We start from the raw sequence: 23,072 nt of genomic DNA on the forward strand, positions 1-23,072 counted from the left end.
TTTGCCATGTCATTTTATTGTTAGTCTTTCTTTTTTACTTTTTCTTTTTTTTGGCTTATTTTCAGAAAGAAATCAAACCAATTTCATCAGGTTTTAAAGGGTTAAATATAATGAAATATTAGATTAAGCTTGTTGTGACCGATGCCATAAAATGTCAATATTGAAACTGTTATGGTCACTCAGCCATTCATTACTCTGACTTTGAATAAGCAAGAATTCAGCCATACAAATGTAGGAAACAACTTTTAACATGACCCTCTTTCATGTAGGCTTAGTTGATATGAAAAGCTTATCATACAGAACAATACTGAAATGAGCAACTATGGTTTGGTTAAAAAACACCTTTAATTCACATAGTTACATGTAAAAACCTGCTGATCTGCACTCTGCTCATCCCCACAGTCCCTCTCTCTGGCCATCAGCTGTCTGCTCAGTAGAGGCTCTCACTTGTTCCTCAGAGGCAGCTACAATAACTATACATTATGTGTCAATACACATGTATTTAATGGCAACAAAAGAAACAATAGCAGTAAATCTAATGAATCAAAAGTAGTGTTTTTCTCACCTTAAACATTATTGCAAAACCTCACCTCAGTGAGTTCAAGATTTACCTTTTATTAAATGACATAATGTAGGCCTATATCTGAGTTATTACCATATAACATTGCCATCTGTGTCAGCATGTGTGTTTGTTGAGGTCCCAGCATTGGGTTCCATGTGCTGTTGTCTAAGCACACAACCATGTGCAGCGTAATCCCACCCAGCATTGGAAATTAGGCACAAGCCACCAGCCAAATGCTGGTAAAATGTACAAGTGGCTGCTAGATTTGGTTTCCTTACTAGCCAAAAAAACAATGGTCCTATATTTAGGGTCTGGTAGATCAGCTCAGCTAGAAAAGCTCTGCTTCAGCAATACAGTTTGCAGCTAACTTTCAGATATATAGATTAAACTTCACATTTATTTTTCACTTGCCTAATTGGAGAACTGCACGAGGCATTCCACTTACTCGAAAGCAGAGTTTACTTGACCATGGCAAGAGCCAGCGCCCAGCCCTGAACTACCAATAGTTAAACTAACTTCAGTAGTCAAGTCAGTTTTATTTATAGAGCCTATTATCACAAAACATGGTTTGCCTCAGAGCGCTTTACAGTGTACGACATCCCTCTGCCCTTAGACCCTCACATCACCCAAGGAAAAACTCCCGATAAGCACTTAAGATAAGCACATCACCTTGATGCAGCTGAATCTGTTTCTCTTTCCATCCAAGATGGTAGACACAGAGCTAAACAGCCACATGACTGCATGTAACCAACTCAAAATTTAGCCAGTGTAACACTGATTAGACACAACAGATAACATGTCCACTGCCATCAGTGAATGTCATGTTATTGGCAGATATCAGCCAACAACTCCAAATTGAAACTCTTTGAACTTATTCCACTTGGAGCTTTCTGTTCTATCCTGAGGGACAGACAGCGTGAGACCATTGAACAGTGCCTGTGTTTTAAATCTTTATTTTTTATTTGCTGTTGTGTTTTAGCTCCCGCACTTCTTACTGAAAACAGTATTGCATCTACAACCAAAACTGTATGTATTAATCTGTACTGTCACTTATATGTTACTCTTTATGACATGTGCTGCTGACCTCTTGGTCAGGTCACCCTTGTGAAAGAGATCCTGATCTCAATGGGTTTTTTTTACCTAGTTAAATAAAGGTTATAATTATAATAACACCAATGTTTGACTGATAAATCATGAAATCCCTACAAATCACACATCATCATCAGGTCATTCCACCAAGCTGATCATTTGTTCAGTGATCTCCAAAGGCAGTCACCTGACCTCAGTCCAATAGAGCACCTTTGGGGTGCTCATGAATGTGCAGCCGACATATGTGCAGCCAGTGCCAGAGGCACAGTATGGAGCAGATTCTGTCAGAAATGTTTCTATTTAATTGTTGCGTTCATGCCAGTGAGAAATCAGGCTGGTCTTGGGATAGAGGGTGCCAATATTAAATATTGTAAAGGTGTAAAAAATAAAGTGGCAGCTGAGTGTAGCTTCAGTGTATAGGCTGGCAGTGCTGCTCATCTATAGCGCCTGTTTAGTAGTGATCTGTAACGTAAATTTAACTTTTTTCTTTCTTTTTCACTTTTGTCAGAACAAAACGAGGCGAAGCATGACAGCGCATCATTCACTGGAATAACGGACCAAGAGAAAGAAATGGCAGCCAGTGCATATGAAGCCTTTTTGGTAAAACCTTTCAGAAATTAACTTTTTGACTCATTGGCCAAGGAGCTGGTGAATGAAAAAATCCACCTGCTTAGCATAGTTTTTACCAGCCAAAATAAGAAATTGCTTTTTGTGTCACATGTGTTTGTTTCAGTACATTTCATAGAGATTATATTGTTATTATGTTGAATACAAACATAACGATGAGGCCAGAGAAAATTTAAGCAAAATCAGTATAATATATTGAACAGCACATTAGCACAGCCTCAGCATGTAAAGAAATACTAAAATCCTAGAACTGCCCTCAAATCTTAGAAAAGTTCTGAAATCCCAGAAAGATCCTAAAATCTTAAACAGATCTTAAAATTCTAGAAATGTCCTGAACGAAATCCTAGAACAATGTATGGAGCTGCTGTGACTGGCCCCTGGCCTCTTGTCATTTTGCAAAAATGGCCCCGAAGCCAAGTAAGTGCAGTGTCCCTGGTCTACATCTTTATTGTGAAAGGTAAGAACAGAAGGAGTGAAGCTGTAATGTGCTTCAGGAGGCAATAAAGCGTTTGTTGTCTTAGTTCAGACTGCGAAGCCTTTGTTATTGTTGTATGACTTTCATGAGTGTGGGAGTAACTCATAACCCTCTGCTACACATGAGCCTGATGACAGCGAGCAGCAGACTGGCGGTGAGCGATAGTTTAGCACATCAGCTGATGTCATGTTTTGTTAATATTGCTGCAAATCAATGAATGCTCGAGACAGCCAGTCTCGAGCATTCAGCCAGCAGCCCCTGGACAGCCAGCAGCCCCTGGACAGCCAGCAGCCCCTGGACAGCCAGCAGCCCCTGGACACACTGACAGGAGAGGAGCAGAAGAGCAGCACATCTATAAATAGAATCCAACGTGGTACAGACCTTCAGCATTGTTTTTTATTACATGACTATATTGGTACAAACATTTACCCACCAGTGTGGCAGATAGCCACATGGAAAATCTACCTGTGTTGGTGCTTGGCGGGTGTTAATTTGAGACCCTGTCAGAAAGCCAGTTCAACTATTTTGGTTGAGGCCCAGTGTCTGTGCTTCAGCTCGGCGCAGCTGCTGGAGATGTAACTCTTGGAGAATGACAGCTGAGCAGGAAGCGTTGGTTCACCTTTGTGGAGAGAGATAACACCAGTCTCTATTTAAAAATGTTATGCTTTAATGCTTTAGTGGAAATTTTATACACCGTGTGACTAAGCTTCCTGCTTCTCTGAGTAATGATAATAAAATTAGTGTACTTGGTCAGTTTAAAATAGCGATCTAAGATGATTCTAATGATTAGTTTTGGGGCCACCATATGTTAATGAACTGATGTCGACTGAACTCTGCTGTTTTTAGTCCATCTCAGCCTGCCAGTCTCTCCACGATACAGTGTGAGCATTTCACTACAGATGCTGGTGAAAATTAGAGTGTGAACATGAAAAATAATTTGGGTACCTTGATCTCACTGATTTCTGATGTCCAGGTTGGCAAAATACAAGTATTGGCAAAGTTCTAACTGTGTGTATGTGTGTTGAGTTCACACATACACACATGCAGGGTCCAAAATAAACACCCAACAAGCACAAAATGCGGGAAGATTTTTCACTTGGCGAGTAAATCTCTGAAGACAATCTGCCACACTGGCAGGGAAATGTTGGTACCGAAATAGTCATGCATTAAAAAACTATGCTTAGAGTGTCTGCAGCAATTTGATGTCATTTAGGGACATGCTGCTCCTAAGCTGTTCCTGTGCTCTCTGTAGCTGCTTTATATGGAGATGGCACTAAAGAGCTGCAACGAAGTTTGACCTTAGTGACCTTAGAACTTAGACCCTCACATGGACTAAGGAAAAACAACGGCGGCATCATTCCACTCCAGTATGTGATTATATACTGTATCACTACATCCCACAATCAAAGCATGATGGGCATGACATGTATCACAACAGCGTCTGCCTCAAGTGTTACATCTAACAAATGTGTCAGCAGTGTTGTCTAAACAAATAACAAAGGCAAACATGTCAATAACAATCCTTTACCGTCTCTGTCCAAGCTGATCTTGTCATCTGCTCAAAGGGGAAGGAGCTCTTGAATTTCATCGTTTTCCAAGTTTGTTGACATTTACGGTCGCAGTTCTTCTTCTTTGATTTAGCCGCTAATAGCTACAGCTGCTTTTTAAATCTCCTGCAGTGTGGTCACAACATAATACATACATACATACCACCTTGAAGAGGGGGAGGGACATGTTGTATTTCCGTTTTTAGTTTGGCCCTCCATGAGTTCCTTTTTCCTCAGCAGATTCACTTTAAATGCGGCAGATGTTCTGTTGCTCCGTCTGTGCCCGAAGTGTGCTATGATTAACCCTACTGTATATATATTCCAATGGCGCTCCTAATTACCAGTCCAGCTCCAGACATCTAGTTGTGGTGGCCTAACCCTAACCCGCCACAAATAAACAAATGTTAGGGAAACCCCAGCCTGTATTTATGAAGATAATGGAATACAAACAAAAAGGCCTCATAGTTTGAACCAAGATGACAAACTCTATTGCCTTCCATGTTTCAGCAGCAGCTTCACTTTTGTCAATAAAAGCCCTAGACATACACATTGCATCACAGCTTACCGCAGGGAACTTCTTCATATGCTGAGGTTGTGATGTGCTATTTTGAATATCATTATATTGAAATCATTTTGCTTCAGATTTTGCTTTGGCCTTGTCTGTCAGTTTGTGTTCAGCATAATATATTAGAATCTCATGAAATGTACAGAAACAAATGTATACGTGACACAAAAAGCAATGGTTTGTACGTTGGTTTGACTAATGAGGGTGTGTGTGTGTGTGTGTGTGTGTGCGCGTGTGTGCGTGTGTGCGTGCGTGCGTGCGTGCGTGCGTGGCAAGATGACAGGAATAGTCACACACAAGCCCATTATGATTGTGTCTGAGGCAGACATGATGTTAGGACAACATGGAGCAGCTGCTTACAGATGTGTTTCAGAATAAAGCATGGCTGTAGTTTCAGTGACACTTCAGTAAACATCTAGGTCATAGGAATAGGTCCATGCTGTACCGACCTTTCATAAAAGCCATTTGCAAGTGCTGTAATGACAGCTGTTGATAACAGTGAGATGACTGTGGATAAGTGATGAACAGTATCCCGGGGCTGTGGGCTTGTATGGAGCTGCCCTTGATAAGTGTCGGTTTTTAAAAATGAAAGAAGTTCTGTCATGTTGTTACAATTCCCAGATTGCATGTTGTCAGATTTGTGAAACAACCCCTCTGTTGCTCACAGACTGGGAAGTACGACGAGTCTCTCAAACACCTGGAAGCCCTGCAGGAGCTCAACAAAGAAGACTACAAGATTTCCATGAATAAAGCTGTCGTTGAGTTTTACAAAAGTAATCAGACCACCACGGGGACTCTGAAGCAAGCACTAATGGCTATGAAGAACCAGGTAACTGCTGACATGTGGTTCATATTTTCCTCATGCTTCCAGTTGATGGTGAATGTGTTTTCATTGACAGCTGGAGGTGAACAGCTCTTTGCTTCCTCATGCTGTCTCAGGTTTCATCAAGAGCACTGTCTCTGTGTTTCAGGTTCACACATCAGCAGAGGACATTGATGGATTAGATGATGTTGAAAATAGCTTGCTGTACTACAATCAAGCCATCATCCACTATCACATGCGCCAGTACTCCGAAGCCATCGCCATTGGAGAGAGGCTCTACCAGTTTCTGGAACCATTTGGTATGTTGTGCTGCTTTATGTGGTTTTGGTAAAGTGTACTGCTCATGCCATTAGATAACCAATTGGTTCACTGGCAGACAGTTGATCCATTGCCTCTTTGATTTTTTTAAAAAATTATTTATGAAACATAAAAATCCCAAATATTTAGTGATCACTCCTAAATATGTGAAGTTGCTGCCCTTTAAAGCCATCTTATTATAGTGATTGGGGCTGTACCAAACATTCAAAGCTTCTACTGAGATTTCTAAATCACACTTCAAATGTCTGTTCTCGTAATAAAAAAAAAAGGATTGATTGGATTAGATAAATTCCATCTTTGTTTTAATGTATGTAATTTATGACAAGATGTATGCCTCTTATTGTGCTGTAAGTGGCAGAGCAAACAGCTTTTTGACTGCAGTGAAAATGTTGTTTTTGAAAGGTTAAATGGTGACAGATATGGACTGAAGTAGAATGTTGCATTAGATAAAAACATGTTGTACATTTTTGGAATGATTACAAATGATTATCACCTTGTGTCTAGACCCCAAGTGTATCAGCGTTTTTTCCACACAGACCGCTTATGTAAGAGATACACTTGCGGTCAGAAGTTTACATACACTTTTAAAGTACATGTTTTTCATAGCAGCCCTTGAGTTTTCAATAATTTATTTATTTTAACTTTTATTTTTCTCTGATGAAATGATTAGAGCACATACTACTTTGTCACTTAAAAAAAACATTCATCAGTTTTGGTTCTTATGAATTTATTATCTCAGAAAATGTGACCAAGTCACATTTTCTGAGATAATAATAAGTGACATGATTATTAAATCCTTAATAAATTCATGAAAGAAACAAAATTGATGAATGTTTTTTTAAGTGACAAAGTAGTATGTGCGCTAATCATTCCATTACAGAAAAATAAAGAGTTGTAGATATTATTGAAAACTCAAGACTGCCATGACATACATGTTCCTCACAAGTGTATCTAAACTTTTGAGCATGTAGGTTTGCGTCTCAGCAGTGTCCACCGTGTCTTGTTAGGTGTCACATTATGTCAAATTGGACACTCTCTGTCCACACTGAATCCTTTAAATATGCACTTGGTGTAAACAAACAACGTACGTAGCTATCAGCTGTGCAGTCAAGATCAGACTGGAGACATAACCACTTAAGGAAGAGCGAGTACTTTCATTGTGCTTTTTAAACAAAAACAGGTTTTATAGTGTGACATTCATTGAGGTGTTGTAGAGGACTCCTCATTTCGACCTGATGAATCAGCTGTTCCTTGTCCGGTGTGACGCATTCAGCACAAGTGACAAGAATACATAGAAACAGGGCGTACAACAATAGTTCAGCTCATATTACTCTTACAAAACATTCATATGCATCAGTGTTGAAGAAAAATAGATAAGGAATACTCCCACATATTAAAGGAAAAACTGCACACTGCACACAACATTTGGCTGCTCAATACTTAAAAATTTACTGACAAAACAGAGCTTCAGTGTCACCTTTCTTTCTAACGTACAGCGAGGGAGCGACGAGCGATGGCAACACTCAGGGAGTCTGTTGAGCCCTCTGTTCCTTTGAAAATAGATTGGAACTGCACAACGCTTTTGAAAAGAAAGCTAGGCAGAGCAGTTTTTCAAACAAGCGTGAGGTTGAGTAGCCTGTTTGCTTATGCACAACAAAATTCTATTTAGTTATTTTCATGTTGGTTGGAAATGTATATGAAAATGAAACCAGCAAAATCCCAAATCTGAAAACTTCATTTACAAACCACATCCTGAATATGTATCTTTACATACAGTCTGTGCAAAACATCATACAAGTGTCACATCTTTAGATGACCAAAATCATCAACCCACTATCAAGTTAATCAAATGTTATATGGTGGTGATATGTGAGATAGCATACAATTTTTAATATGCTGTTGTATAAGAATAGTTGTAAACTGAAGCTGATAGTTCAACATTTTGAGAAATCTGTTTTGTATTTGCTTGTTTGTTTGTTTTGTTATTTATGATGACCATGAAAAAGAATAGGATATGTTCAGAAGGGGGGAAAATGGCCGCTGTTGGTGAAAATATAGTTTTTAACGCAGTGTGTCATTTCGACAATATAGCATCATAAGGTCATCATCGATATGAGTCAGTACAGTATCACTGAGTTGCACATTCACATTATCATAATATAGCATTTTCAGGGAAAAAAACAAGGCCTGTACCCTGCACAGTATAGCATCATCAGGTCATCAGCAACATGAGTCAATACAACATCAATCAGTTGCACAATCACAGTATCTCAATATAGTATTATTGGGTTAAAAAGGTAGGGTGCGTCCCCTGACCAGTAATGCATCATTGTCACTGACCTAAGTAAATACAGTATCTGCTCAATGTAAGATTACAGGAATGTGTGTAGTAACATCTTTCATATTTAAGAATTCGAGTACAGAGCACCTGAACAAAAACACCCAACACATCAACAAGAATATAGTTATCCTATCCAACACACAAGATCCACTCTCAGAGGTTTCTATGACTTTCAAAATGAGAAAAGCCACTGCTTCTGTGATATCCAGAAAGATTTTTTCACAGTGTAGCATCAGCAGGTTTAATAACAGTGTGTCCCCTGTAAGTGGCGAGGGTGACATTACTACATCCTTTCAGGTTTGACGCGTACCTAGCATCATCACTGGTGTTGCCTAATCTTATTCTGCAACTGTGTAGAAACGGGGATATAAACAGAATAGATGGGCATGCAGAAAAAAATAGGTGTAGCATCTGAATGTTGATTTACAATTTGAATGTCAACATTATGAACGAAGCTTTGAACTATTTGGTACAGCACTAGTAACTAGCACTTTGAAGACGAGAGGACTTTGTGCCTAGATGGCATGTGACAGGCATTTTTCATTTCTTTTGACATATCATGGACTAAATGATTAATAAATGTTTCAGCTGTTTTCATGTCACACCCCCAGTGTCTTCAGAAAATGTTAAAAAAAAGAATTATTTAATTAACATATAGGTCGACAATGTTTTAATGTCATGTATGACATCTATGACATATCATCCACCTCTGCACATTAAGTTTATCTAATGGAGTTTATGAGAATGTGATCTTGATTTTGAGAAATATTGGTATTGTCAGTACAATGAGGCAGAGATCAGTTGCATTGAGCACAGTCCTGTTTGTGTACAGGAGTTGGACTATAGTATTCCAGTTAATGTGATTGTGATAGATTGATATTTCTTAAGGGACCATGTGTCAGCCTTGACTTTGGCATGTAGTCATTGTGTTATTTGTCCTAGAAGAGAAGTTTGCTCAAGCTGTATGCTTCCTGCTGGTGGATCTGTACCTGCTCACCTTCCAGCCTGAGAAGGCCCTTCACCTGCTGGCTGTGCTCGACAAACTCTCTGTACAAGGAAGCAACAAAAACGGCAAAGGAGAGGTACTCAACCACACTATATAACACTTTTTCACTCTCTGCTACTATTTTTCTTTTTTAAAATGTTCTTTCAACAACAGCTAAAAATATATTCACAGTACTTACAATTATTTTTTTCTTATTGTTTTTGTCAAAAATAAAATAAAATATAATACACCCATATCCTCATATGCTCACATACTTACACATATATGTATGTACACATAAGCATTCACATATGCATGCATATCTGTCCATCCTGAGCTCTGTGAGTAAACTTAACTATATGCACTGGACCTCAGAGAGTGTACATTTCTACAGGTCCTATCAAGAAGAGGGGAGGAGGTTCAACAGTAGTGGGGTCATACAAAGTCTGCTTGTAATGGGGTTAAAAATTCAATCAGTTTTTCCAAATATGATAGAATTTATTCTTTTGGATCCTCAAAGAGAAGGTCAGCTTTTCCATTTTGAATCTTTCCAGAATTATTCCTAACCAGTCTTCCAAAGTGGGTGATACTGGGTTTAGCCACACAACACAACCCAGATAAAGGGTCTCTAAGTTTAGATTTTGTGAATGCCCTCCTAGTACAATTTGAGTTTAAGACAGTTCCAAAATATTTAAAAATGGTTCACTTCCACATCGTCGTTAGCATATCACACTTGTGTTTTTTTATTTTTCCATGTGCAAGATCTTAAAATAACTTCTGTTTTTCCGACAATGCTCTCTCCCCCGTCCATGGTGATGACCACTGAAAATTGCAAATATCCCCCCCAAGCCTATTCAGAAAGCCTAATTCCTGCCTCTTTTCCCCCACTTTCTCTGCTCCTGTTTTCATTTGGTTTCTTGTAACATGTGACTTGATGGCCTTGTTGCAGAGGTGTGTGGTTATAGACAAATTAAGATGAGTGGAATTTATTTTGTGGTGGTCACTGCATTGTAGGATTAAAATGAAAGAAACCTTAAGTGCAGTATGTCTTTGGAGAAACAGTTTCCATGTTCCACTGCATCATCTGCAGCCCCCAATGCAAACTACTTTCTCCTACTGTCACTGTTTGTATGACGAAAGTTGTCAGTTAAGTCTTGAGAACACACTCAGAGTTATTCTTCAAGACTAAAGTGTTTGATTCCATTATTTAAATCAGCAGACTAAATATCTGAGCTGTGTCCTGATTGTTTACAGCTGGGAAGACCTACACCTGTATTTAGTGGTGCAGTTGTCACTGTATCTGAGGCCACTCACTACATCAGTGACATGAAGCAGAGCCTGGAGTTAACTGTTGGTGCTGTTCTTGATTCCAGAACTACACTTCAAACAAAGATGGAGCCAACCAGAAGGCAGAGTTCACAGCCATGATTGAGGCAGCCAAATCAAAGATGCACCAGGTAAAACATCATACATCATAAAGGGGCTTTGTGTGAAATTAAGGGCATATATGTTGTCTGGATGGTTCTTAACATGGAGGTGGCTGAGCCAACGTCTTGCCACTAATAGGTGCTACACTTCTGTGATGACACTGTCCCGATATCAGTGGTAACTGCTGTTTAAGCACAGTGCAAATCAGCGCCGTGAGAGAACCAGTTGGATACACACATGCACAAACATGCACGCACGGCCTGACCAGCTTACCATAACAAACCACAGAGAAGCTCAGCTTACAATACACACAGAGGCAGCATGACTTCAGTCTCTACCCAGGGTGCCATTACACCTCTATATGGGCCATTCCTAAACTGGACACTAGCCACTCCCACTCCATTTCAGAGTGTAACTCCATTTGCAGTCCCCTTTAGAGCTGAATGAAGCACCCTTCATCAAGGTGTAGGGTGTAAATGCAGCAGCAAGATTGGGGACAAACTTCCCTCTCTGCAACAGAAGCAAGACCTGCTTTAACTTCTCATGACCATCGAGAAAAATAAAACTTACTCCCATTTTATGTTCCTCATATGTAGTTGCTGCTGTTTATCATAATTTCCTTTGGCTTTGTTATCCTTTTGCCATGAAAATAAATAAATGAATTGTTTTTAAATAAGTTAAGTTATACTTAAATAGGCATAAAATATAGTCCTGAGCTTGATAAATGACATTTCTGTTCTTTTTCTTGAAACATATTCTCCTTTTTTCTTTGATGTTTATAAGCATTCCTGTAATTATAAAACCCCTTATGATAAAATTAACTTGACTACTGCTTTTTAGAGACTAGAGAAAGGTGTATTTGATCCTAAATAAAATTTAGCATGTAGGATGTTAACATCTGTATGCAATATTAAAAGTCTATCTTAGTTTGAGCAGTTTACATAGTTCATAGAGCAGTTTATAAGTTGGCGTAAATGCATGCTCGCAGCTGGAACAGTTAATAACCCATTTCCACTGGCCAGTTGGTTTGGCACTTTAATGTGGCGGACACTTAGCGGGAACACAGAAACATAGTAGAAGTTGGTAAGGAGAGGGCCTTGGAGTGTGAAACATACAGTGTGAACATACAGTATACATATTGTGTGTGTGATCTAAGCAACTAACTAATGTTATCTCCAGTAGGTTGCCAACAGCCCAGTTCTATACATCCAAAGAACTTAAAATGTGTCGCCACACTCAGCTAGTAAAAGAGATGAGGCATCTAAGTAGGACTAGGCTTTTTTTTTTAAGTTTTGCATTATAAATGAAATGATTTATTGTTGTTTCTCTGTTAAATCTAAAGCTACTTTAATATACTGTACATAAGTAGTAGTGATTGACATTATAATTTGCTAACTGTAGCAGGCAATATATTCTACATTTACCTTGCAAGTGATACTTGTACTGTCAATGTTTTGAAAATATAGCCTTTAGGCTTAACTGACATGGTGTATGCTACATGCCATAATTAAAGCACTAACTACTTATTTTAAAACATTATGCAAAGATTGTTTCATTTGTGAGACAAATTGAACCGTCTGACTTAAATTAAGAACCACACAAAACAAACAAGAGTGAGTTTAGGGTTAGGGTTATATGATGATTTATGATTTACCATGTCATATAATTTATAAAACCAAATTTTTTTTTGTTCAGGACTCCATTGCTCCACTTTATCTTTACATAGCAAGCAGTTTGCTGCTGTATTAATGCTCTGAATATCACATACAGAACCTTCGACATCCACTGTTCCTGTCTCTCCATCCTGCTGACTGTGACTGACTGTTGTTTCCTTTTCAGTACAAAGTGAGAGCCTATATCCAGATGAAATCCTCCAAGGCCTGTAAACGGGAGATCAAATCAGTGATGAACACAGCGGGGAATGTGAGTTTTAGGCCCAATCCCAAATCTACACACTCACAGAGTTTTGGATATGTTCCTGTTGGGGAGTGTGTGGGCTTAGGCCTGTACCTCTGTACACCAGTGTTCTCCCAAAGACACAAAGAGCCCTTTACACACACTTTCCATAAGCTCATAATACTTTGACTGAGGGAATTACTCACAATTCATAGCGTTGTGATGTTAAAACACAGGGTTACCAGGACAATAAATAAAGAAACCGTTACCAAGGCAGAATGACACATTGGTGTTGAACCTGTGTTTACATTTACAAAGTAAAATAAAGGTGGTCCATTAACAGCACATGAAATTGAGGAATGCCATCATAGGCTATATTACAAACATAGGTTATGCAATAGACTGTATATGAAGATGCTCAGGAGTTGTAGCAGGTTGTCTGCTAACTGGAAGGTTGGCGTACTGATCCCCGCCTCCTCCAGTTAACACATCAAAGTATCCTTGTGCAAGATACTGAACCCAAATTGTTACAGATGGCTGTGCCATTAGTGTATAAATGTTAAAAACTGAGTGACTGGTGGTAACATGTATTTTAGCCCCGCCCACCAGTGTGTGATTGTGTGTATGAATGGGTGAATGTGACTTGTAGCTTAAAAGTGCAAAGAGGGGTGGGCTTTATGGCCAGAATCCAGGGGGGATCCAGATTTTGGCTTAACTTTTGGGGAGCATTAATGTGTTCATCTTTATATACAGTCTGTAGTTTATGCATCAACCATTCCTTTTGATTATGGTTAATGATGCTGCTTTAGTAAATAAATCATTGGACAGTTACCTCTTGTCCTCTCTGTAAAGGAAGAGCCTGAAAGTCATTAAAATTAGGAGTCGACCCTGTAGAAGGTTAGAAACATAAAACAAAAAGTCCCTAACCCACAACTTCACCAAACGCTGCATGTTTTGATGTCTTCAAAGTAACATAGGTCACTATGAATTGTTGTCCCATTCCTATTTATACTATTATGAATTATGAACTTTTGCAGCCTCTCACCCTCAAACGTTAACCAGGTGACATCCGTTACGTGCCTGATGGTTCAGGGTAGTGTAGGTGCTACATCATCATCATATTGCCATATAGCAAACTGAAGTGATCACTCATCCAATACAACACTGGCATTAACAGAATGGTAATGTTGTGATGATGAAATTGTTAAAGTGGAGAAGTGTCTATCTGACCTGTGTTTCCTGTCTCCTCCATCAGTCTGCACCCTCACTCTTCCTCAAGAGTAATTTTGAGTACCTGAGAGGAAACTACCGAAAAGCAGTGAAGCTGTTGAACAGCTCCAACATCGCAGAACATCCTGGACCCATCAAGACGGGTGACAATTACTGTGCATCTCAAAATTGATGTTTATTCTGATAACCATAGTGATAAAAAGCCATACCTCTAGTTTTGGTTAGACTCACCCTGTTAATGTCGTATTACTGGCTAAACGGTGCTTCCAGATGTCTTCACTGGAGCTGGAAGTGTCTGTAGCAGTCTGTGTGGATAATTTTTCTGTGCTTGTTGATGGATTGTGCATGTGTTCTGACTTGTCTCATTCAGGTGAATGTGTTCGATGTATGTTCTGGAACAATCTGGGTTGCATTCACTTTGCAATGGGGAAACATAACCTGGGCATTTTCTACTTCAAGAAGGCACTGCAGGAAAACGACCACACCTGCGCACAGCTGGGAGACGGTAGCAGCGGGCAATGTGAGTCACAGCGAGCACCATCTCCTGACTGAGTCTGCTAAGCTTTCAAATGATACTCCATGAAACGCAGCTTATCAGGCATTCACCTCCTATAGGCTTGGACGTTGGGTCTTAGCAGTTTGTAGCTTGGTCCTTCAAAGGACAGCAGTGTGGTTACAGTGATTTCTGCTTGACCTAGCTTCACATCTAAACATCCAAGAAGCATCTCAGTCCAACACTGCAGCATGGTCTTCACTGTCATTATTTTTCCAAAGTTTTTGTAAATTCTCATCAAAACATAGCTTAATATACTTGCCATGTTTAACTGTTATATTTGGCTGCCAGTGAAATCACTGAATCCAAACTGACTGCAGTCTCTCATCACAAAGGACCTTTGATGTTTATTTTAGTCGTCTGTGCATCTTTTGCGCAAATTAGGCATCATTAATATCTGACTCTTTTTGGCTGTTTGTTCACAAGGCTTTTTTTTACACTTAGTGAGTGTTTCAGACTGCAGTCTGACTCTCCACAGCCCGCGGTGAAACACCATGCGCCATAGAAAACGCCAGAGACTATAACAATCATCTGAAATCAGGCTCAGCCGAGGCTATTCATCAGCAGTATGGAAAAGAGAGAGACAGCGGACAGTTAAGAGTTGGCGATGGCGGCACTCTGTGTCTCTGTGCATCAAAGCTTTGCAAATAGAAAGTCCCTGTTACTAGCCTCATCTTTATGGAAGTTCTTTTTATGTATAAAACCCAAGCATGTCACTGGAGCTGAATTTATAGAGTTGTGGGAGAGCAGTGCAGCTTGGGGGTGTTTTTGCAGCCAGGACAACTATCAGCCAATGGCAAAGTTCAGTTGCAATAGCCAGAATTTAACCTTTAGAGGGCAGTCAATGTGCATATTTATAACACAAGATGTAACATTTATTACTTTGCACACAAATGTCAAGAGTTGGACCTAAATCAATAAACAGTACTTAGAATAATAATTGCTTCTAGGCTGAAAAAAGTCATTTGAGGGTTTAGTTACTCTTTAAAAAGTCTACAGTGGTGTACAGTGGTCTACATGTGTAAAACTCACAGGACTGTTTTTGAAAGAGTATCACTTTGACATTTAGAATATTCATGTACTTATTCCCTTTTTTGTGTGATAAACTGTATCTTTTTAACTATTTCAAACTTTTAAGAAAAGGTAATTATCCAAACAAGTGCTATCCTGTTGTGTAAGGTGCACGCTTCAGTTTGAACTAGTAAAATATATGCACATACATGTTGCTTCTCTGTGTTAACAAGCACCTTCCTTCTGTTTTGATTTTTCACCTTCAGCTAAGAAGTTCACAGGTATCCCCATGTGTGCTTTACTAGCCAACAAGCGCTATGAGCTGCTGTATAACTGTGGGATTCAGCTGCTGCACATTGGCAGGCCTCTGGCCGCATTTGAGTGTCTGATGGAGGCAGTGCAGGTTTACCACTCCAACCCCAGACTGTGGCTGCGACTGGCAGAGTGCTGCATCTCAGCTAACAAGGGGGTAAGACATCCTGAGGTTATGTTTATGAGCATTTTGCCTTATTGGAGTTTGTCATATTTTTTGCATTTTGTTTGACAGTCTCAGTATATGTTGTTAAAGACGACAACCTTGCACTCCCTAAATTGATTTTTGAAAGGTGGGTTATGTCATGGATTGGGTAACAATGAAGCTACATATGAAATGTCTCTGTCACTTGAAGTAGCATATTATCTCATAACAGTAATGTTTTGCTTCAGCAGTTATTCAGAAACAACCATAGGCAGCTCAGTGTTTTCTTTAGTGATTTCATTACCAGTTGAAAGAGCTGTAGTGTTTGAACATGGTTTTAAATTACTTTAAATTTATGCTACCGCCCTGTACAGCTGTAGGTTCATGCAGTTCTTTCATGGTCTCTGTGTTTCTTTTCCAGGGGTCAGAGCAGGAGAGCAAAGGGTTACCTTGTAAAAAAGGTATAGTTCAGTCTATTGTTGGTCAAGGCTACCATCGCAAGATCGTCCTGGCATCCCAGTCTACCCAGAATACTATCTACAGGTAAGTTGCTACGGTTACATGCTCACTTATATTCTTCTATTATTCTGGATAGAATCAGGCTTTTTTCTGATTTAAGCTTTTTAGATTAAAGCATGTGGGATATGCTGGTATGATTTGTATATGCTTGTTGTAATGGCAAAATTTTGACATTTATACAGCCAATTCAGAGTATGCCTCTCAATTGGGGTTTTTACTGCAGTTTGTAACACACGGTGTCTTGACGGCTCTGTGCATTGTCATGGATAAATTGTACACAAACCAACCGGCAGTTTGCAAAGGTTGGGTAGAGATTCATGCAGAAGGGCCCTCATTTCCTTCTGAAGGAGAAACACATCTACTTTAAAATTTTGTGAAAGACTTGGATATCAACAAATTTTTAGGTATGCACAAATAGCAGCACTGACCTTTTCAAGAAGGAGGTTAAAGGGAGGACAGAGGGAGCCTGAGCTCACATGGTCTAACAAGTCTACCATCTGGAGGATGGAATGTGAAAATGTAAAAAGAGCCTATTTTGATGCAAAGAAGCAAAATGACAAGCAGCTCCAGCTGTGCTACTTCTCCATATTTTGATGTAAAGAGTGTCTTTTATTGGTTAATAGTAATAAGCGACAACAGTTTATAATTTGTTTGTTTATTTAATGATTTTTTGGTTCCGCCGACACAAATAGTTCCGCAAAGTTGATGAACATTTTATCTCTATGTTTTCCGTGAAATCAGAATTTGTTTAGACACTTTGGCTGCCTATGTGATTCAGATGAGTTAGTTTGATCAGACAGTTCGTCACTGCAGTGTGTGTCCACTCACTGCCGTGATCTCTGTCACCTCGAGTCCCGTATCAGACAGCGTGTGTGCGTGTGCGTGTGTGTGTGAGAGAGAGAGTGTCGGTGTGTGAGTGTCGGTGTGTGTGAGTGTCATTGTCTCTCAGGCTGTGGACAGTGTCAGACGAGTGTGTCCCTGTCTTGCTGCACATCCTTGCAACATCTGTAACATCTGGTTTACTCTCAGTGAACGGCAGTTTACCAAAACCCGTCCGTCACAGCTGCCCCCTGCTGGGCTTCCTCATAACTTTTAGTAACTCCAATGCATGTAGAGTCAGCACAAGACACACTTCAAAATTCCAGTCCTTTCTTGCTCACCACCAACTCCTCTCTCTCCTCTCTTCTTCTCCCCTCCCTCAACCTGTCCAACGGACAGCTACGTGAACAGCTCCAACTACCTGCTTGAAGCTATTCTTACACCATACTATAAACATATACCATTTTTAAAACATTCACTTTCACTCTTACACTAATTAGCTGATTTTGAACGGCCGTGAAGTGGAGTGATACATGCAGAGTTAAAAGTCCCAGTGATGTTGTACTCCAATATTAGCACTCATTAACTATGTTTGAAACTGTCCCCTCATTCACTCCCTCACTATTCACTATGTAGTGTGTATGTACTATGTACTCGTCTGACACTGTCCACAGCCTGAGAGACAACGAAATAGTGCACTATATCGGGAATAACCAAACGACACTACGTTGGAATTTTTTTCCCCGGGCAATACCTGTGTCCCAATTCAGGGTCTGCATCCTTCGGAGGCTGCATTCAAAGGCCGATTACATCACAGCGCTGCACGAAGGCTGTCCCATTTGGTCACAATTCGAAGGCTCCTCCTTACGCAGCCCACAAATGCAGCCTTCTTTTCCCTCTTTTTGGTGGACACATCGCTACTATCCTTCGCGGCCTTCCATTTCCCAAGATTCCTTGCGCGCCCGCGATCTTCAAAAATAATTTTCATAATGGTGGCACAGAGCGGATATCGGAGCATTGATTTAACTTAATGTGGCTTTTTACTCATTTGAAAATCAAATGCCAGATATGTTTAATTTAGAGAGATATTAAAATCTCATAATTTCATTCATAATACGTGACGTTAGTAATGCTAACACATAGCCACCTAGCATACTAGCTATGGGAATGTAGAGTCAGCTTGGTGCTGTAGCCCCGCTGTGCTGCCCGCAGCAGAGAAGAGCTCTGCCTGCAGCAGCGGAGAGCTCTGCCCGCAGCAGAGGAGTGTACATCGTAAGTACACTCAAATTTTCTGTGTATTGTGGGCATTTTATAGTGCACTATATAATGGATGAAATTAACAGCAGAGAATTCGGACACCACTACAAAATGGCGAACACACTATATAGTGTGTATCCGTGAAAGGGGATGGTTTCGGACACAGCTGTTGAGGTCAAAATCTGTTAATTAGTGTAAGAGTGAAAGTGGGATATGTTGATAGGAGTATGGTGTAAGCATAGATTCAAGAAAGTAGGGGGATTTTACTATGTGTCTTGAACTGACTGTACATGCATTGAAGTTACTAAAAGATATGAGGAAGCCCAGGAGGGGGCAACTGTGACGGACGGGTTTTGGTAAACTGCTGTTCACTGGGAGTAAACCAGCTATTAAACAGATACTGCAAGGATGTGCAGTGAGACAGGACACACTCGTCTGACACTATCCACAGCCTGAGCGACATGGCAGTGAGCGGACTCACACTGCAGTGACGAACTGTCTGATCAAACTAACTCATCTGAATCACATAGGCAGACAACGTTTCTAAACAGACTCTGATTTCACTGAAAACACAGAGATAAATGTTCATGATACTAAGCAGCTGCTCTGTGCAGAACTTGAAGACCAAGCTAACACAGGTAAGCAAGCAGCGTGGAGGAAAATGGTTTTGTGTTACTAGGCAACAGCTGTGACGTCCAGCGGTTGCGCTACTGTTTGTGTCAGTGGAGCCAAATAATCATTAAGTAAACAAACAAATCATAATATGTTGTCGCTTGTTACTATCAACAAATAAAAGACGCTTGTAGAACTGTTGTATAAAAGCAATATCACACGAGAGGGAGTGATGCTGTGCACAGCTGTGATTCGGTCATCGGCACGAAGCCGCAGGCCAAGTGGGATATGTTGATATAATTAGTCATGTAAACAGCTTATAGTAAGATTGTCTTTTTCAGAATGAATCCAAAAATGGATTATTTTGTGCATGTCTATCCTGAAGTCCTAAACAACAAGTCAAGTCAATTTTATTTTTAGAGCCCATTATCGCAAAACATGGTTTGCCTCAGAGGGCTTTACAGTGTACGACATCCCTCTGCCCTTAGACCCTCACATCACCCAAGGAAAAACTCCTGAAAAAAAAACCCTGTAACGGGGAAAGAAAGGAAGAAACCTCAGGAAGAGCGGTAGAGGATGATGAGGGATCCCTCTTCCAGGACGGACAGATGTGCAATAGATGTCGTAAATAACAAATGAAATACAATCATGGCAAAAAGGACAGGAGAAAGAGAGAGGGGAGAGCGGCACAGCAACAACAGAAACAGACGCATGTCATATTACAGTAACGATAGGTGTAAAATTATTAATTGCACTCTATGATGATGTTGAGGGTGATGATAAGAGTCTCATGCGTATATTGATAGGGATGTGTCCAAAGGCAAGATCACAGCATCGGCGCAACCAGGACCAGACCACGATCAGGGTGAGCGGGGGGTACAGTATCAGTACAGCCACAGCAGGAGCACAACCAAAGCCAGAGTCACAGCATCAGCACAGCTATCACCACGGTCAGGCACAGCCAAGGTTACGGCCAGGATCCGGGAAAACTAGGAAACGAGGGAGCAGGAATGAATGCTCTGGAGAGGCAACGGGATTAGTGTAGTGCAGTTCAACAAACCCAGGCTCCATAATCGCAAGCCCCAGGTAGTGATAGTACCACATGGCTATCACAGATGTAAGGCTAAGCTAAACTACTTAGGCTAAGCTAAGCTTGCAAATGGCAATGCAGTTAACAGACATGCATGATTTTCAGATGGCGGCATTGAGAGAAGGAAAAGGAGCTCAGCGTATCACAGAAAGTCCCCCGGCAGGTTAAACCTATGTCAGTCTAACTATGGGCTGGTCCAGGCAACCTAAGCCGGCCCTAATTATAAGCTTTATCAAAGAGGAAGGTCTTAAGTCTACCCTTAAAAGTTGAAACAGTGTCTGCCTCCCTGACTGAAAATGGAAGATGGTTCCATAGGAGAAGAGCATGGTAGCTGAAGGCTCTGGTTCCTATCCTACTTTTGGAAACTTTGGGAACCACAAGTAACCCTGCATTTTCAGAGCGCAGTGATCTTGAGGGTTGGTAAGGAACTATGAGCTGTGACAGATAGGATGGAGCCTGACCATTTAGAGCTTTGTAAGTAAGGAGGATTTTAAATTCAATCCTGGATTTCACAGGGAGCCAGTGCAAAGAAGCTAAAACAGAGAAATATGATCCCTTTTCTTGCTTCCCGTTAGAACACGAGCAGCAGCGTTCTGCACCAGTTGGAGAGACCTAAGAGATTTGTTGGGGCAACCAAATTATAGGGAATTACAGTAATCCAGCCTAGAGGTGACAAATGCATGTATTAATTTTTCAGCATCTGTTTGGGACAGGATATGTCTATTTTTGCGATGTTATGCAAGTGAAAGAAAGCCGTCCTTGAAGTTTGTTTTATATGGGAGGCAAAAAAAAATCTTGATCAAATAAAACTCTGAGGTTCCTTACAGTTGTACTAGAGGCCATGGTAATGCCATCTAGAGATATTACATCGTTAGAAAAGGAGCTTCTGAGGTGTTTTGGGCCAAGAACAATAACTTCAGTTCTGTCTGAATTCAGGAATCAGGAAATTACGGCTCATCCAGGCTTTTACATCCTTAATCCATGTTTGAAGTCTAGATAGCTGATCAGTTTCATCTGGTTTCATAGATAGATATAATTGCGTATCGTCAGCATAACAATGGAAGTTTATCGAGTGTTTTCTACTTATGTTGCCTATAGGAAGCATATAGAAAGTAAAAAGGATTGGTCCAAGCATAGAACCCTGTGGCACTCCGAAGCAGACCTTAGTATGTGCGGAGGGTTGATCGTTGAACGCTCTGATAAGCATGACTTAAACCAGGCTAGTGCCATTCCTTCAAGGCCAATTAAGTGTTCCAGTCTTTGCGATAAGATTTGATGGTAAATAGTGTCAAATGCAGCACTGAGATCTAATAGGATTAAAACAGAGACCAGACCTTTATCAGAAGCAATAAATAAGTTGTTATTCATTTTTACACAAGTTCATCTACTGACTGAGACAGCTAACTTCACTGTCCAGCAGAGGGCAGCAGTGCTGCTTGTCAACTATTCAACACTGTGATTAAAGGAAAGAGGGGTTTTTATTATGAAACCAGAGCTGGGTTTCAATTACTTTATCATAGCATAACCACTGGAAACAGGAGGAAAATGCTAATCTATGTTTACCACAATATTCTATTTCTGATAACACGTAATTGCTGATAATTAATCCATAACTTGACTAGAATCAGCCTAAGCTGAATAGATCTGTGTGTGTGTGTGTGTGTGTGTGTGTGTGTGTGTGTCTGTCTGTCTGTCTGTCTGTCTGTCTGTCTGTCTGTCTGTGTCTGCGTGTGTGTGTGTGTGTGTGTGCGCGTGTGTGTGTGTGTGTATACACAGCGAGGGCCAGTCAGCAGCTATCCCAGTAGCCAGTATGGAGTTTGCAGCCATCTGCCTGAGAAACGCTCTGCTGCTACTGCCTGAACACCAGCAGCAGGACACCAAGACAGAGAATGGCTCGAAGAGCTCCAGTCAGTCAGGAAGCACCGAGAGCGGCAGCGAGAACAGTGATGCCTGCAGGTCAGAGACACACACATACACAAACACTCACAAATACACAAGTAGATATTGCATCCTCTGTAGTACTGAGGAAAGGCTAGCAAATGTTTGTTATATTCTCTGATTAGAGAGCTCAACATGTCCAGCAGTGGCTGGATAACAAAAGAGAGACTAACCTGAGAAACCCCTCTGTGTTCTGGTTGTTTTGTAGCAGAGAAACAGTAAGATATTACTTTTTGTACGATGAAAAAATTAAATGCAATTGTTAGGATTGTGAAGGTGTCACCTGAGCACTCATTAGAGAAAGGCAATCTTACTAACCAGTGTAATCCTCTGATAGCAACTATGGGTTGACAATAGTCCACCAAAAGCTTTCGGTAAAATACCTTTGGAGCTGAAAGTAACACCTACAAACATGCACATAGACCCTAGAATGCCCTCATAATGAATTGTAGATGTGGTCTTCATAGAAAGTTTTACCATAAATTTTTTACATAGTATTGCAGACTTGGAATAATAAAAGTAGAAATTAGTGCTACATGACCAGATAAAACAGAGAAAAGGGATGCTTTTGCTCAAGAGGTAGAAAACCTACAACTACCAGAATGCACTGTGCCACACCACACCAACAAAAAGGTAATATAATGTGGACTGGTCCATGTAAAAGAGGGGCGGCCAGCTGGATCACGTATTACAGTTAAACGGGAAGCATGGCCCTGAAAATATATAAGACGAGAGAGGGATGGGATGGGATGGGGAGGGATAGGAAGGGATAGGATGGGAAGGGATAGTATGAGATGGGATGAGGATGGGATGGGAAGAGATAGGATGGGATAGGATAGGATGGGAAGGGATCCTGTTCACAAACTATTGCTATTATAGGTAAACAGGGTACTAAAATATGTTTATTAACCTAGATTTGTTTTTTCTCAG

General features: G+C 40.4%; 1 protein-coding gene across 4 annotated transcripts in view; it reads left to right on the top strand.

The window, feature by feature from the left end:
* cnot10 (CCR4-NOT transcription complex, subunit 10) overlaps positions 1–23,072 on the top strand; it is a 30,852-nt gene that overhangs the window by 3,349 nt on the left and 4,431 nt on the right. For 3 of the 4 annotated variants that reach the window (XM_088084932.1, XM_088084931.1, XM_088084929.1), the window contains exons 2-12: positions 2,160–2,251; positions 5,533–5,694; positions 5,837–5,987; positions 9,290–9,429; positions 10,706–10,789; positions 12,600–12,683; positions 13,912–14,029; positions 14,257–14,406; positions 15,717–15,919; positions 16,329–16,450; positions 21,981–22,160. In XM_088084932.1, coding sequence (XP_087941058.1) covers positions 2,222–2,251; positions 5,533–5,694; positions 5,837–5,987; positions 9,290–9,429; positions 10,706–10,789; positions 12,600–12,683; positions 13,912–14,029; positions 14,257–14,406; positions 15,717–15,919; positions 16,329–16,450; positions 21,981–22,160 — 1,424 coding nt within the window. In that variant the 5' untranslated portion in view covers positions 2,160–2,221. The remainder of the gene's footprint in view (positions 1–2,159; positions 2,252–5,532; positions 5,695–5,836; positions 5,988–9,289; positions 9,430–10,705; positions 10,790–12,599; positions 12,684–13,911; positions 14,030–14,256; positions 14,407–15,716; positions 15,920–16,328; positions 16,451–21,980; positions 22,161–23,072) is intronic. The other variant, XM_088084930.1, reaches the window with a different exon arrangement.

Source organism: Plectropomus leopardus, chromosome 11 (genome assembly GCF_026936395.1).
Source record: "Plectropomus leopardus strain MGB_pleo_1.0 chromosome 11, ASM2693639v1, whole genome shotgun sequence".
In the NCBI taxonomy this organism is placed as follows: domain Eukaryota; kingdom Metazoa; phylum Chordata; class Actinopteri; order Perciformes; family Serranidae; genus Plectropomus; species Plectropomus leopardus.